The sequence below is a fragment of the Geotrypetes seraphini genome, chromosome 1 (genome assembly GCF_902459505.1).
Source record: "Geotrypetes seraphini chromosome 1, aGeoSer1.1, whole genome shotgun sequence".
Classification (NCBI taxonomy): Eukaryota; Metazoa; Chordata; class Amphibia; order Gymnophiona; family Dermophiidae; genus Geotrypetes; species Geotrypetes seraphini.
Window position 1 is genome coordinate 381,833,151 of NC_047084.1, and position 17,029 is coordinate 381,850,179.

Below are 17,029 nucleotides of genomic sequence, written 5' to 3' on the forward strand. Positions count from 1 at the left end.
CTTGTGCAAGATCTGATCCTGTCGCCCAAGCCTGAGGAAGGAAACGCAGGCAAATAAACCTTCTGATTGACATGGAAGGCAGAAACCACTTTCGTTAGAAAGGAAGGTACAGTACGAAGAGCAACTCCTGCATTCGGAATACAAAGAAAGGGTTCCCTGCATGAAAGAGCCAGAAGACGTTCAAATACTTGATGGGTATTAATGTAGAACAAAATATTTTCCAGAGAAAGGAAAATGGTACAATCAGAGAACATAATTTGAGGTTGAGGAATGGTAGATTCGAGAGCAATGTCAGGAAATTCTGCTTTACGGAGAGGGTGGTGGATGCCTGGAATGAGCTCCCGAGAGCGGTGGTGGAGAGGAAAACAGTGACGGAATTCAAAGAAGCGTGGGATGAACACAGAGGATCTAGAATCAGAAAATAATAGTAAATATTGAACTAAGGCCAGTACTGGGCAGATTTGCACGGTATGTGTCTGTATATGGCCTTTTGGTTGAGGATGGGCTGGGGAGGGCTTCAATGGCTGGGAGGGTGCAGATGAGCTGGAGTGAGCTTTGATGGAGACTTCAGCAGTTGGAACCCAAGCACAGAACTGGGTAGAGCTTTGGTTTCTTGCCCAGAAATAGCTAAGAAGAAAAAATTTAAATTGAATCAGGTTGGGCAGACTAGATGGACCATTCAGGTCTTTATCTGCCGTCATCTATTATGTTAAGCACCGAAATACGCTGTGCTGAGACAATGGTGATCCGAAGGACAGTCATGATCATCTGATCCAGAAGAGTAGCTGCCTTCTGTGGCTCGAATGGGGCTTCCCCAAAGCCCTAAAGAATGATTTTAAGATTCCATGAAGGGAAAAGATAATGCAAGGGAGGCCACAAATGAAGTGCCCTCTCATAAATCTGGACACATCTGGATGAGCAGTAAGTGAATTAGAGCCTCTGCATGCTCAGAAACACGAAAGGCCTGCAACTGCTAAACCCTTCTCTAGGCCTGCCTGAAGAAAAGCCAGGTCCACCAAAATGGGAGCCCTCTCAGGCTCCACCTGGTCTGTAGAACACCACTGTTGGACAGCTTTCAAAGCTTTGGTTTAAGAAGCCTTAGGAGAAGGCGACTTTTATCGCAAAAGTGTTGAGATGAGAACATCTGAATAACAGCTCTTCATCAAGGCTGAATGCTCAAGAGCCATGCCGTAAGACCACAGTGCTGTGAGTGCTCCATGGGCACTGGACCCCAACTGAGAAGGTAGCAACGAAGAGGGAGTTGGAGCTTCCTGTACTGCTGTAGATGGACGAGATCCGCAAACTACAGACAACGAGGCCAGACTGGAGCAACTAAAATCACGAGGCCGTGATGTGTCGCCATCCGGTGGATGACCCGACCACTCAGAGGCCAAGGAGGGAACACATAAAGGAGCCCATGAGCCATCCAGTGCTGAACCAAGTCATCTACCCTAAGCCTCTGCGCTCTGTTCTGTGATGGAAGAAAAGTCTGACCTTCATGTTCACTGATAAAGCCATCAAATCCAGCTGGGGCTGCCCTCAATGCTGCACAATCTTTCCACAAGAGGGATCATGCTCCAGGGTCTAAGACTTGTCAGCTGAGGAAGTCTGCCTGTACATTGTCGACTCCAGACACACGGGCTATCAATAGGGACAGAAGAAGTTATTCCACCATGCAAAACAGCATGGGAGCTTCCTGGCCCAAGGAAGCACTTCTTGTGCCCCCTTGACCAGTTACATAAGTCACTGCTGTGGCAATATCGGCGAATACTCGCACCGCTGTTCCTTCCAGGATGGGATGGAGAGCAAGCAACTGGAGCCGAAGCACCTGGAGCTTCAGACGAGTGATTGATGAATGCTTCAAATGAGGAGTTCACTGTCCCTGAATGGAGTGGTCCCTGCAGTGAGCACCCCAATCCGACAGGCTGGCATCCATCATAAGAGACAGCCACTCTAAGATCCGAAGAAGCTTGCCTTGGTGGAGAGCCTCCCCCTGAAGCCACCAGCCCAAACCTCTGTGAGCCAGTACCATCCAGGAGAGCGGCAGCTGAAGAGGATGATGCTGCAGAGACCACAGAGGAGGGACTCCTGTAAAGGGCACATGTGTGCTCTGGCCCAGGGGACCACCTCCAAGGAGGCTGCCATGGTCCCCAGCACATGCAGATAATGCTAGGCCATGGGAGACAGACAGTCCAGGAAATCTCTCATCTGCTGTGAAAGTTTCCATCTGCGTGCCTCGAAAAGGAACACACAACCCTGCCGGGTGTCGAAAAACAGGCCCAGAGACTCCAAGGATTGGGATGGCGTCAACTGGCACTTCCTGAAGTTGACAATCCAACCTAAAACCTGTAGCAGAGACACCACTGTCTATCGCATATTCGCATTCCTGTCGCGACGGAGCCCGGATCAACCAATCATCCAAATAAGGAGGAACCAGGATATCCTGCTGGTGGAGAAAAGCCACCACAACTCCCATCACTTGGGTGAATGGGCTCGCAACAGCACCCTGCGCTAAGGACAGAACTGTGAACTGGAAATGCTGTTGCAGAACATGGAAATACAGAAACCTGTGATGCTCTGGGTAGATCGGAATATGGAGGCAAGTCTCTGTGAGATTCAAGGATGCCAAAAACTCTCCTGGAGAGATAGCAACAATGACTGTGCACAATGCTTCCATGTAAAAATGATTGACCAGCCTGAGATCTAGAATGGGTCTCCAGGCATCCAAGTCTGTGTTTGGCATGATGAAGTATAAAGAGTATCTGCCAAAGCCCAATTCATGTTACATAATGATTGCTAGTATTCAGTCATCCAAGAGACACTGCAAAGTAGTGACCTTTGACTTCTTTTCCGGTCAACCTGCCAGCGAGTCTAGAAACAAATCCGGAGGCAAGCAAAAGCAATCTAGCTTGTGCCCCCTCTTGAAAGATGTCCAGCATCCATTTATCCAAGGATATGCAAATCCACTCCTTGTAATACTAAGCAAGGTGGCTCTCTAGAGGGTTGTTCAGGAACAGTAGCTGCCCAGGATCCGGATGTCTGAGGACTTCTGGAATTGGAAGTGTTGTCACGGGGACTGTATCCCTGGGAATATCTCTGGGATGAGGAGCCTGAGGATCTCTGACGAAAAATGGCAGGAGGGACAAAAATTACTACCGTTCCCTCCTTAATTCCGGTGAGACTTGTACACAGAGAGAGACTTAGGGCAGCGATTAGCCACACCGGCTTTGAGGTCATTCAGACCTGTCCCAGAAAGAAGCTGACCCTTGAAAGGAAGTCTGCTTAAAGTGGCCTTTGAGTCAGTGTTCCCAGCCTGACAGAACCAAAAAGGACGGCACACAGACACCGCATAAGCGGTAAGAACTTGAATGAGATCATAAAGGGCGTCTACCACATAATCCACAATGTCCAGCACTAGCTGGGGACAGACCTCCACTTCTGCAGAGGGCACCCTGCGAAATCTTGCGTGACAGGTACACATCACAAAGGAGGCTGCCGCCATCTGGAAACCTGAAGAAACCACTTTGAAAAGGATTTTTTTCTTTCAAGTTTCAAGTTTCAAGTTTATTAAAAGTTTGATTAATCGCTTAATCTACATTCTAAGCGATGTACATGTTATTAAAATTACAATAAAAAGGGGAATCATATAATAAATAAGACTGAACACATTATTGACAGAAAAAATACAAAACGGGACAAAACATGATACATAAGGAAAAGGGGGGGTAAAAGTTACAATATATGTTAAAGATAGAAAAAAAACAGGTAAGGAAAATACATGAGGAAGGGAAAAAACTGAGTATTTCAGTAAGATTAGAGGAAAAAGAATTGTTGTTAATTTGTGTAGAGAGGATTAAATAGAAAAGGCATCTTTAAAGAGAAAACTCTTCAGGTTACCTTTGAATTTCTCTATGTTTGTTTCTTCCCTTAGATAGATAGGGAGAGAATTCCAGATTTGGGGTGCTGAAACAGAAAAGATAACTTGTCGTCGAGTATTAATGAATTTAAGAGAGGGGACCGATAGCAGATTTTGTTCTGTGGATCTTAATGTTCGATTAGTAGTATATGGAATCAAATATTTGTGAATGAATGCTGGGGTTTTGAAAAGAAGAGTTTTGTATGTAAGCAAGCATATTTTATAAGATACTCGGTGGGTGACTGGTAACCAATGTGCTTCCCTAAGAAGAGGTGTCACATGGTCAAATTTCCTTGCTTTTGTAATCAATTTTATAGAAGTGTTTTGAATAATCTGAAGGCGTTTAAGTTCCTTTTGAGCAATACCATTATACAGAGAATTACAATAGTCTATTCTGGATAAAACGAAAGAATGGATAAGAATTTTAAGAGATTTTTCACAAAGAAATTGGGAAATGGAACGAATTTGTCTGAGCCTAAAAAAAGATAACTTGACGACACTGCTGATATGATCGTGAAAAGTGAGTTTATTATCAAATATAATCCCTAAGATTTTTATTTTATTGACTTCTTGTAACGGGATGCCCTTGATAGTGATTGGGGAATTAATACTTAAATTATCTTTCCAGGGAAAGAGCATTATATTTGATTTGTTTATGTTCAACGCAAGCCGATTGAAATTTAACCAATCTGATATTTTTTCTAGTTTCGTGGTTATTGTTGAAATATCCAAAGGGTTATTAGTATCGATGGGATGTAATAATTGGATGTCATCGGCATAAGCAAAGACGTTAAAACCGATGGACTGACATAGAGTAAGAAGTGGTGCAAGAAAAATATTGAAAAGTAGTGGAGATAATATTGAGCCTTGCGGAACACCGTATGTTAGAGAGACATTATTAGAAATTTCATTATTGAATAACACGGATGATGTTCGATCGGAAAAGTAAGATTGAAACCAGGAAAAAACCTGGTCCGAAACACCAATAGATTGAAGCCTGTTTAATAGAAGCTCATGGTCGATGGTGTCGAAAGCGGCTGAAAGGTCTAGTGAAATTAATAGAACTGACTGGTGGTGATCTAAGAAATAATGTATGGATGTGGTCATACCTAGTAATGAATATTCTGTTGAGTGGTGTTGCCTAAAGCCTGTCTGATTTGGGTGTAAAATATTGGTTTTTTCGATGAAATCTGATAACTGATTAAATACTATCTTCTCAGTTAATTTTGATAGAAAAGAAATGTTAGCTATTGGTCTATAGTTTGACATGTCATTAATACTAGTTTTTTGATCTTTAATGATGGGGCGAATAGTTGAGGTTTTCCAGAGTTTTGGCATATAGCTTTGTTTTAAGCTTTCACTAATAAGTGTAAGAATTGCTGGACCAAATATCCTGAAATAACGCTTGAGAATAAACGGTGGTATTGAGTCAGCTGAGGAGCCTTTAATATTAATAGAATTAAAGAGTGTTTCGATCTCAGTTAAATTTGGAATTTTGAAATGGGAGCATTTCGACGAAAATGGGCTGGGATCTGTTTGTTCATAAGTGGATAAGAGTGATTGATGTGCGTTAAAAGTTGCCCTAATGTTAGTAATTTTGTTAATAAAATACGTAGAAAGATCTTGGGCAGTAAGGGTGGATTGTTCTTCCTGATTTTTCCGTTTGCTTGAATAAGTAATTGAATTCAAAATTCGATAGAGTACTGAGGAATTATTAGCTTTCAAAATTTTAGTTGAATAATACTTAGTTTTGGCATCATTAATTTTTAATTTATAGAATTTAGAGTGTTCTTTAAATGATTCAGTATTAACTGGTGATCTATTTTTCCTCCATTTACGTTCAAGTGATCTTAATTGTTTTTTAATAAGAGAAAGTTTTGTTTTTAATATAAACACCACTTTGCGATCCTGGGAGTCCTTAAACACTAGGATGGTCCAGACATTGGGTATCCTGTGCCAAGGCAGAATCCACCTTATGGTGTTCAAAACTGTTGAAAAGCAGGAGCCAGCGGAGAAAGCTTAGGCATAGTTTGAGAGAGTTGGAAACAGCAGCCTGGGCATCCTATTGTCCTGTAACCAGACCAAGAAGCTGTGGATGGGATGGAAAAAGAAGGATTTTTTCCCACTTTCAGAACCCCAGCAATAAAATGGCTGAAAAGACCTGCTAATGGAGAGATTCTCATCCAAATCAGAACTCTCAGGGTGACTGTGTTGCCCAGTCCCAGCAAACCAGATCCAAAATAAAAGCAGTATCAGGAGACAAAAGCGGCATAATATCCATACAGCACAATGCAATCGAGCTCAGCCATAATTGGTTGAGAGGGCTCCTGAGAAGGGATCTATGCCACAAGCGCAACTGGTTTAAAAGAAACTGACATGCCCACTGGCTGCTTCATAAGAATACACTTTCGAAAGGAGCTGAAAAAAGTTTGGTGACAATTCACACCGTGTGCACTGCAGGGCTCTGCTGAGGGGTTCATAGTCTGTCGCGCGCAAGACACCAGCGCGCCAACAATCCAGTGCTGACAATTTGGCGCAAGAAAGAAGCACGCCGCAGAAAAACTTAATTTTAAAGAGCTCTGAAGCGGGGTGTGAGTGGGGAACCCCCCCACTTTACTGCATAGTATTCGTGCTGCTGTTGGGGGGGATTTGGGGGGTTGAAACCCTGCATTATAGAGAATACGGAACTTTTTCCAATTTTTTTCAGGAAAAGTTCCGTTTTCTCTATAATGTGGGGGGTTGCACCCCCCCCCCCCAACGGCAGCGCGAACATGATGCCCCGGGAAAGGACTTCTCCACGCAGACCGAGGCCATCCCACAGCAGTACATCACGGCCTCTACACAGACAGAGGAGGTCGGTCAGTGGGATGAAGACATCATGCAGGAACTAAGAAGCCTTAGGGAGGAGGTGAAACGTCTGAGAGGCATTAGAGAGGATGAGGCCTACATCGATGGGATAGTGCAGGAACTATCCCAAATCACAGAACGGGCCCATGACGGATCACCCATGATGACTCCAGGGCCACCAACAAAGAAACCAACTGTTGCAGTTCAGGAGATGGATGGAGACACTGACTCCTGGCAGTTAGTGACCTCCTCCACAGGTAAACGTAGGAGACCCCCCCCCCATTTACAATCTCCTCACCTTCTCACTCTTTCTCTCACCAAGGCAGCTCCACATCGACTCCACAGCTGAGCCTGAAGAACAGATTCCAGGTCCTGCAGGAAGAGACTACCGACGTGGACCAGGATCAACACACTTCTCCATCTCCGGGGACGATGGATCGACACCCCCAAAAAGGGATCAAGAAGTGACCCGGGAAACTACAGACCAGTGAGTTTGACCTCGGTTCCGGGGAAACTGGCGGAAGCACTGATTAAAGAACACATCGATGAACATCTGGAAAGAAACAAACTTTTGAAAACAACCCAACATGGTTTCTGCAGGGGGAGATCGTGCCTAACGAACTTATTGCACTTCTTCGAAGGAATTAACAAACGGATGGACAGAGGAGACCCCATAGACATCATATACCTTGATTTCCAAAAAGCCTTTGACAAGGTGCCTCACGAACGTCTACTCCGGAAACTGAAGAACCATGGAGTGGACGGAGACGTACATAGATGGATCAGAAACTGGTTGGCGGGTAGGAAACAGAGGGTAGGGGTGAAGGGCCACTACTCGGACTGGATGGGGGTCACGAGTGGTGTTCCGCAGGGCTCAGTGCTCGGGCCGCTGCTATTTAATATATTCATAAATGATCTAGAAACAGGCACGAAGTGTGAGATAATAAAATTTGCGGACGATACAAAACTATTTAGTGGAGCTGGGACTAAAGAGGAATGCGAAGAATTGCAAAGGGACTTGAACAATTTGGGGGAATGGGCGGCGAGATGGCAGATGAAGTTCAACGTTGAGAAATGTAAAGTATTGCATGTTGGAAACAGAAACCCGAGGTACAACTATACGATGGGAGGGATATTATTGAATGAGAGCAACCAAGAAAGGGACTTGGGGGTAATGGTGGACATGACAATGAAGCCGACGGCACAGTGCGCAACAGCCGCTAAGAAAGCAAATAGAATGCTAGGCATAATCAAGAAGGGTATTACAACAAGGACAAAAGAAGTTATCCTGCCATTGTATCGGGCGATGGTGCGCCCGCATCTGGAATACTGCGTCCAATATTGGTCTCCGTACCTTAGGAAGGATATGGCGTTACTCGAGAGGGTTCAGAGGAGAGCGACACGCTTGATAAAAGGGATGGAAAACCTCTCATACGCTGAGAGATTGGAGAAACTGGGTCTCTTTTCCCTGGAGAAGAGGAGACTTAGAGGGGATATGATAGAGACTTATAAGATCATGAAGGGCATAGAGAGAGTAGAGAAGGACAGATTCTTCAAACTTTCGAAAAATAAAAGAACAAGAGGACACTTGGAAAAGTTGAAAGGGGACAGATTTAAAACGAATGCTAGAAAGTTCTTCTTTACCCAACGAGTGGTGGACAACTGGAATGCGCTTCCAGAGGGCGTAATAGGGCAGAGTACAGTACAGGGGTTTAAGAAAGGATTGGACAATTTCTTGCTGGAAAAGGGGATAGAGGGGTATAAATAGAGGATTACTGCACAGGTTGGGCCGCCGCGTGAGCGGACTGCTGGGCATGATGGACCTCAGGTCTGACCCAGCAGAGGCATTGCTTATGTTCTTATGTAAGCGTAGAGTAATAGCCATTGGGGACTCCATGTTGAGGGGCACCGAGGGACCAATATGCAGACCGGATATGCAGTCGAGGGAGGTCTGCTGTCTGCCCGGAGCCAGAATAAGAGATGTGACCACCTGTCTCAATAGACTTCTCAGGCCCCAGGACCACTTCCCCATGCTGCTCATCCACGTCGGAACGAATGACACTGCCAAGAACACCCTGGAGGACCTAGCGAGAGACTTCGGAGCTCTGGGAAAGAGACTGAAGCAGATAGGAGCACAGGTAGTATTCTCTTCCATTCTTCCTGTTAGGGGCAGAGGAAGGGACAGGGACGAACGCATCCTGAAGACGAATGAGTGGCTACAACGATGGTGCCAGGAGATGAACTTCGGATTCCTGAATCACGGAGAGACACTACAGGGACTACAGGGACCAGACGGACTCCACCTGACCAACAGAGGTAAGAATGTCTTCGGACACAGACTAGCCCGCCTACTTCGAAGGGCTTTAAACTAGGTAAGTCGGGGGTGGGTACCCACTTTTACACCGGAGCAGTAAGTAACGATCCTGATGTAGCGAACCAACATTACGCTTCTAGGTCTGAGGTAAGTACCCCTACTGCGAGCGAATCGCTAGGAGACAATTTGACTCAAATGGGTGGCTCACAACATGAGCTTAGCAAAAAGAAAGAGTGGAGAGCTATGTATGTTAACGCACACAGCCTAGGGAATAAATTTCTAGAACTAGAAACAGAAATAGTTAATGCAGACATAGACATAGCAGCTATATCCGAAACATGGTTCACAGACTCTCATGGGTGGGATATAACCATACCAGGATACAAACTGATTAGACAAGATAGAGAGGGTAAGTTAGGTGGTGGGGTAGCACTTTATATCAAAGAGAACATTAAGACAACCAGGATCACAGATGTCAAGTATACTGGGGAATCCATCTGGGTAAACTTGGCCAGAGGTGGAGAAAAATGCCTGTACCTTGGTGTGGTATACAGACCTCCGAGACAATTGGAGGAAAAGGACGCAGAATTAATTGAAGACATTGAGAATATTACCTTACGGGGGGAGGCTGTTCTATTAGGAGACTTCAACATGCCTGATGTAGACTGGAACACACTATCAGCGACAGCTTGTGATAGCAGGATATTAACATCCATGAAGGGAGTACGGCTCAAACAAATGGTACTAGAGCCCACTAGGGCCCAGGCCATCCTGGACCTGGTACTTACGAATGAGGAAAGCGTCTCGGACGTCTCAGTGGGAGAGACGCTAGCCACCAGTGACCATATCATGGTATGGTTTAACCTTAAGAAAAGCTTCCCTAGATCACAAACAAAAACAAGGGTACTCAATTTCAGGGGCACGGACTTCGCACGCATGGGAGATTTCGTCTACCAGACACTGCAGGTTCAAGAAGTAACTGATAATGTGGAAGCTATGTGGACAACCTTGAAATCGATCCTTCATGAGGCAACTATCTGCTACATAAAATCGGTAACCAAACAACAAAGAAAAAGGAAACCCCAATGGTTCACAGATGAGGTATCATACCTCGTCAAGGAGAAGAAAAGAGCATTTCTATCATACAAACGCATGGGGGGAAAAGAAGCAAACATTGAGTACAGGACAAAGTCTGCAGCGGTCAAAACAGCAGTCAGGGAGGCCAAACTTCGTATGGAAGAAACTCTAGCGAAGAACATCAAGAAAGGGGACAAATCCTTCTTCAGATACGTTAGCGACAGGAAAAAGAACACAAACGGGATAGTACGCTTTAGAACGCCAGACGGGAATTATGTGGAAACTGACTCCGATAAAGACTACTGAATGATTACTTCTGTTCAGTCTTTACCTGCGAGGCACCAGAGCATGGGCCTCGGCTGGATGCAAAGCAAAGCATGGATGACCCATTTCAGGAGTTTGAGTTCACACCAGCTGATGTTTACAGAGAACTGTCAAGACTCAAGGTGAACAAAGCCATGGGACCGGACAATCTGCACCCAAGAGTGCTCAGAGAGCTATGCGATGATTTGGCGGAACCGTTAGCCATGCTCTTCAATTTCTCCCTAAGTTCGGGGAGGGTCCCCCTGGACTGGAAAACTGCCAATGTTGTTCCTCTGCACAAAAAGGGTTGCAGAGCGGAGGCTGCGAATTACAGACCAGTAAGTCTCACATCAATAGTGTGTAAACTCATGGAAACTCTACTTAAAGGGAAATTAGACATGATATTGGATGAGGGGAATCTGAGGGATCCCTGTCAACATGGATTCACTAGGGGCAGGTCATGCCAGTCCAATCTCATCAGCTTCTTTGATTGGGTGACAGGAAAGCTAGACTCGGGAGAGTCTCTGGACATAGTATACTTGGATTTCAGTAAAGCTTTTGACAGTGTCCCACACCGTAGACTATTAAACAAGATGAAATCGATGGGGTTAGGTGAGAAACTAACTGCATGGGTCAACGATTGGCTAAGTGGAAGACTTCAGAGAGTGGTGGTCAAGGCACCCTCTCTGAGACATCGGAAGTGACTAGCGGAGTGCCGCAGGGCTCAGTCCTGGGACCATCCCTTTTTAACATATTCATAAGGGACTTGACCTGAGGGCTTCAGGGAAAAATAGCGCTGTTTGCCGACGACGCCAAACTGTGTAATATAGTAGGTGAAAGCGATCTCACGGATGGTATGGCGCAGGATCTGATCAAGTTGGAAAACTGGTCCTCAACATGGCAGCTGGACTTCAACGCAAAGAAGTGTAAGGTGATGCATCTCGGCAGCAGAAATCCATGCAGAACATACACCTTGAATGGAGAAACACTAGCTACGACCTCAGAAGAACGGGACTTGGGAGTAATCATCAGTGCAGATATGAAGGCTGCCAAACAGGTAGAGAAGGCCTCATCCAAGGCAAGGCGGATGATAGGATGTATCAATAGAAGCTTCGTCAGCCGTAAACCTGAAGTCATGATGCCACTGTACAGAGCCATGGTGAGACCTTATCTGGAGTACTATGTGCAATTCTGGAGGCCACATTACCGTAAAGATGTACTTCGAGTTGAGTCGGTCCAGCGAATGGCCACTAGGATGGTCTCTGGACTCAAGGGTCTCTCATACGAGGAAAGACTGGGCAAGTTGCAGCTCTACTCTCTAGAGGAGCGCAGGGAGAGGGGTGACATGATTGAGACATTTAAGTACGTCATGGGTCGTGTCGAGGTGGAAAACGACATATTCTTTCTTAAGGGACCTTCAGTCACAAGGGGGCACCCGCTCAAACTCAGAGGAGGGAGATTTGGTGGTGACACCAGGAAGTATTTCTTTACAGAAAGGGTGGTGGATCACTGGAACAAACTACCGGTGCAGGTGATCAAGGCCACTAGCTTGCTCGACTTTAAGAATAAATGGGACATCCATGTGGGATCTCTACGTGGGTCGAGAAGCACTCTGACTTAATGGGGTGGGACAGTAGAGTGGGCAGACTTGATGGGCTACAGCCCTTTTCTGCCGTTATGTTTCTATGTTTCTAAAGTGGGGGGGTTCCTCCCCCAAACCCCCGTCATAGCTCTTTAAATGAAGTTTTCCTGCGGCGCGCTTCTTTCTTGTGCCAAATTGTCAGCGCTGGCTTGTCGGCGTGCTGGTGTCTGGCGCGCGATTATCCCGTCACCCTGCTGAGGTGCTCACACTGAGTCAAAAGAATCCCCAGACTTGGAACGTAGGCATTTGGTGCCAAACTCCAGAACAGCTTCTGGATGAGATATTTTCTCAAAACTATGGACCCAGGCCAGCTCCCCAGCCCTGAATGACCTAAAATAGTTAAAGCCAAACTCCTGCCCTCTCCCCCAGTGCGATGCGGCACACAGTATACAGTCACAGATCCAGTGCCAATCTGTCACAATCAGGGCACACGTTCAACAGATTAGGGGCTGGGGAGTCCATCCCAAATGATTTTTCTTTCTTGTTCATTAATTTTCAAGTACAATTCACAAGGAACAGTTAGGAATGGATTTTCAGATATATTCTCCATTAGCTACAATCAAAAATTTTGCATCTAGCCCACATTATAACAGGATTTTGCTCATAAATTTTCTTACTAAGCAGTTCAAGAAATTCAAGATCAAAATTAGCAAAGCAGCAATTAAGTACAATTAACAAATAGAAAAAAAAGGTTTTATTAATTCTATTAACACTATATGGTGAAACAGTTAATACTCCTGAATAAATCAGTCCATTATACCTTTTGTTGCTCTTGTAAGCTCAAAAATTGTTCCAACTGAATAGGGTCCCAAAAAACAAATTCCTTCTCTTGAAACTTTATCATACATTTGCAAGGAAATTTCAAAAGGAATGTAGCTTCTAGAGCCAAGTACCCTAGATTTCAATAAAAGAAATGCCTTTCTTCTCAATTGAGTGGCTCTAGCTACATCTGGAAATATCAATACTACATCACCATTAAATTTGGTATTTTTATTCTTGAAATATGTTTTGATAATTAATATTTTATCAACTTCACTTATTCACATCATCAAAAGGGTAGACCTGGTGTGGATCACATCCTGTGAGTTTTCTAAAAACCCAGTTAAATCAAAATCAATTGGAGCAAGCAGGTCCAATCCTTGTTCGGAACTTATCTTATTTTTTTGTGGTATATAGTAACAATTAGAGATAGAAAAGTTTTTTTGCATTTGATAACCCCAATATCTCCTTGAAATCTTTTCAAAGTAATATCTTTGGGGATAATAAATGAGTCATTGGGAAATTAACAAAACACAGATTCCTTGAACGATATTAATATTCTACATTAATTCAAGCTTAGAATATATAACATGTGAATCTTTAACTGCAGAGGCCGAAACCTTCTGCAGAGTCGAGACCTGTGCTTCAGTTACCAACAATCTTATCTAAAATCATCAAGTTGGAATCCACACTTTCAAGCTTCTGAGCAATTTAATAAATATGCAATAAATTAGGCGTGCCAACTTACACCTGTCACTGACATGGGTAAGAGGGCCAATGCTAACATTGGCACTAAGCACATGGAACTGGGGTGCTGAAACTGAGGAAACAATTTATAGAATTGCTCCATTCATTTTTATGCCCCATCCCATGCTCTATCAGAAGACATCATCCACCTATTAGGACAAAATATCCTGTTTGCCCTTGGAGAACTTTACATTTACAATAATCTGCATCTCAACTTCTACTCTACATGTTATTCCATTTATTTTTATTAATGGCAGCCACCATCCTAGAAGCGGTTATCAGTGACCTTTGAGAATCTTTGGACAATGGCCAGCTTTGTTTAGTTGTTTAGTGGGGGATGGTTAAGCTGCTGGCTATGGTGATGAGCTGAGGGCAGTGGGAAGTAGGGTTTTCAGCCTACTTTTGAACAAGGGAAGCTCAGGAAGCCTATTTGTGAGCCCGCCTGGACAGACAGGGAAAAATGTAAACCGTTCTGAGTTCCCTTGGGAGAACGGTATAGAAAATTGAATAAATAAATAAATAAATTCCAGGGCAGCGAGATGAAAGGAACAAAGTCTGGAACTGACAGTGGAGAAGAAGAGTACAGATAGAAGCAACTTATTTGAGGAGGAGCTCTCGAGGAGGCGTATAAGGAGAGAAAGAGAGGAGAGATATTGAGGGACTGCAGAATGACCACATTTGTAGGTTAGTAATAGGAGTTTGCATTGTATGCAAGGGCAGATAGGGAGCCAATGAAGTGATCTGAGGAGACGGAAAACATGAGTGTAGTGAGGTTGGCAGTAGATAAATCATGCAGCAGAATTTTGCGCAGATTGCAGGGGGTTCAGTTGGAAACTTGTTAGAAGTAAATTGCAGTAGACAGTGTAAGGTTAAAAGGGTGTGAACAAAGGTCTGGGTAGTTTGCTTAACGTGACCATATGTCCCGTTTTGAACGGGATCATCCCATTTTAACGCAACCTATCCCGTTGTCCCCAAGCACAGCTTCAGGATGCCGATATTTCCCGATTTCAGAAAGAGCATCCTGAAGCTGTGCCCAAAACGTTGATTGCGATCTAAAGGCAACACAAGTTGATCGCGGAGCCTGGGATTTCTCCCTGCTTCCCTAACGCCAACGCAGCACAAGCCTTCCCTCCTGCACAAGCCTTCCCCCCCCCCCCGACGTCAATTCTGACGTCGGAGAGGAAGTTCCAAGCCAGCCAATCGCTGCCTGGCTTGCCCAGAACTTCCTCTCTGACATCGGGGGGGGGGGGGGGGAAGGCTAGTGCAGTCGTTGCATGCATCTGGCCTGTTGTTGCGTCGGCTTGAGGGGGCAGGGAAAGAGAGTGAGAAAGAAAGAAAAGGGGGCAGGGAGAGAGAAAGAAGGAAAGAAAGGGGGGCATGGAGAGAGAAAGAAAGAAAGGGGGGCAGGGAGAGAGAAAGACAGAAAGAAAGAGAAAGAGAAAGAAATTAAAGAAAGAAAGGATGCACAGTCAGAAGGAAGTGCAACCAGAGACTCATGAAATAACCAGACAACAAAGGTAGGAAAAATGATTTTATTTTTAATTTAGTGATCAAAATGTGTCAGTTTTGAGAATTTATATCTGCTATCTATATTTTGCACTATATTTAACGTGACCATACATCCTGTTTTGAACGGGGAGGGGGGCCTGTCCCATTTTGAGGAAAAAAATAAATGGTCACGTTAAGTATGCTCGAAGAGGAAGGGGCAAATTTTGATGATGTTGTAGAGATAGAAGTGAGAGGCTTTAACAGTCTGTTGGATGTGTGTAGAAAATAAGAGGTCAGAGTCGAAGACTGGCTTACTATAGCATTTAATAGTAGCATTTTATAACATTAAAAAAACACACTGGATTACGGAAATTTAGCCTACACTGGGCTATACAACTAAGGTGACTACAGACTATGAAGAATATGGCAGTTAAGCTGCTTGCAAATGCACATGTCTATGATTATGTGAATATCACTGGTTACCCATAATATTTAGAGTAATATTTAAGTTACTCTGGCACACAAAATCCTTATGGGAACATCAACCTCTTTTTCTAAATAGAGCAACAATTCTATACACACCCACAAGGTGCCTGAGGTCATTACAATATTTCAGACTGTTCTTGCTAAGGCACACTGGGGCTGCTATGAGAGATAGGGTATTTTTCTGGCTTTTTACCAACTCTTTGGAACAGACTATCTTGTGAAATCTATGGAGAGATTAATTATAGGAAACTCATGGGAAACTCAGGACCTTGTTGACATCCTATCTTTTTAGGGAGGTTTTTAGTTTACGAGTAACAGTGTAAAGATGTCTATCCTGTCCTTATAGGGATATCGCAGAATGAAAGGCAAGTGATTTTGACCTTGAAATTGGATGGTTAGGTCTTTCCTATTATTTTTATGGGGTTTCTTTTACTTTTATAAAACTGTTTGATACTTTCGAATTGTGAACTGCTTACATCTGATTAAGGAAAATGGTATATCAAATTTTTTAAATAAACATAAAACAAACAGAATTATTTAATTTTATTCTTAAAACTCTATTTAGCAGTAATCTTACCTTCTCCTTCTTTTCTTTCTGTCCCTGCAGCTCCATCTCCTGCATTGGATGTCCCCCCCACAGCTAGCTCTGTTAGAGGAAGCGAGAGATTATCTATGCTGCTGGCAGCAGAAAGGCAGGAGGGGGTAGATGTGGGAGAAATGAGAGAGGCACTGACTACAGCAGCTTGAGGCTTGAGACAGGTAGGCAATGCTTCTGGAGGCATTGCATCAATTAACAAAGCTCTGATGTCATCAGCCTAGAAAAAAAAGCAATATGTTTTCAGCATTTTATTTTCAGAATCATAGTTAATAATTAAAATAGTAGTTATTACAATTGTCTTAATTCCAACAGTATACAGTAAATAAGCTACGAAATCTTTTCATCTAGCTCCTGAGGAAATTATCAATATTCACATACCAAGAATGGTGGTACCTATATCTGTCTATGAATCAGCAATGGTATTTAAATATTCTATATACCGCATATATTGGAATATAAACAGATTTTTGGGCCCAAAAATGGGGTCTCGGTTTATATTTGAGTCCCCCATGTTGATCTGCATGTTACTGTCCTCACCTACCCCAATGACCATTGGCACACTGCTCCCCACCCCACTGACCATTGGTACACTGCTTTTCACTCCCCACTCCTCCCTTCCCAAGATGACCAGTGCTGCTGTCATGCACCTGGACACCTACACCCCTGACTGACACTGCACTTATCGGTGCTGAAAAAGCTGCTGGTGACCCTCCGTGTTGGACCGGTGTGGGGCCTTCAGAATCTGCGTTTGCTCAAGACCTGCCAGCTTCCACCCTCTCTGAGAATCTTGGAACTGGAAGGAACTGGCAGGCCTTGAGCATGTGCAGAAGCTCAAGGCACCACAACGAGGAT

The 17,029-nt window shown here is 44.2% G+C and overlaps 1 protein-coding gene across 1 annotated transcript in view; it reads right to left on the minus strand.

The window, feature by feature from the left end:
• TNKS (tankyrase) overlaps positions 1-17,029 on the minus strand; it is a 498,734-nt gene that overhangs the window by 88,272 nt on the left and 393,433 nt on the right. Inside the window, exon 19 of the mRNA XM_033915990.1 lies at positions 16,157-16,394. Within this exon, the coding sequence (XP_033771881.1) occupies positions 16,157-16,394 (238 nt within the window). The remainder of the gene's footprint in view (positions 1-16,156; positions 16,395-17,029) is intronic.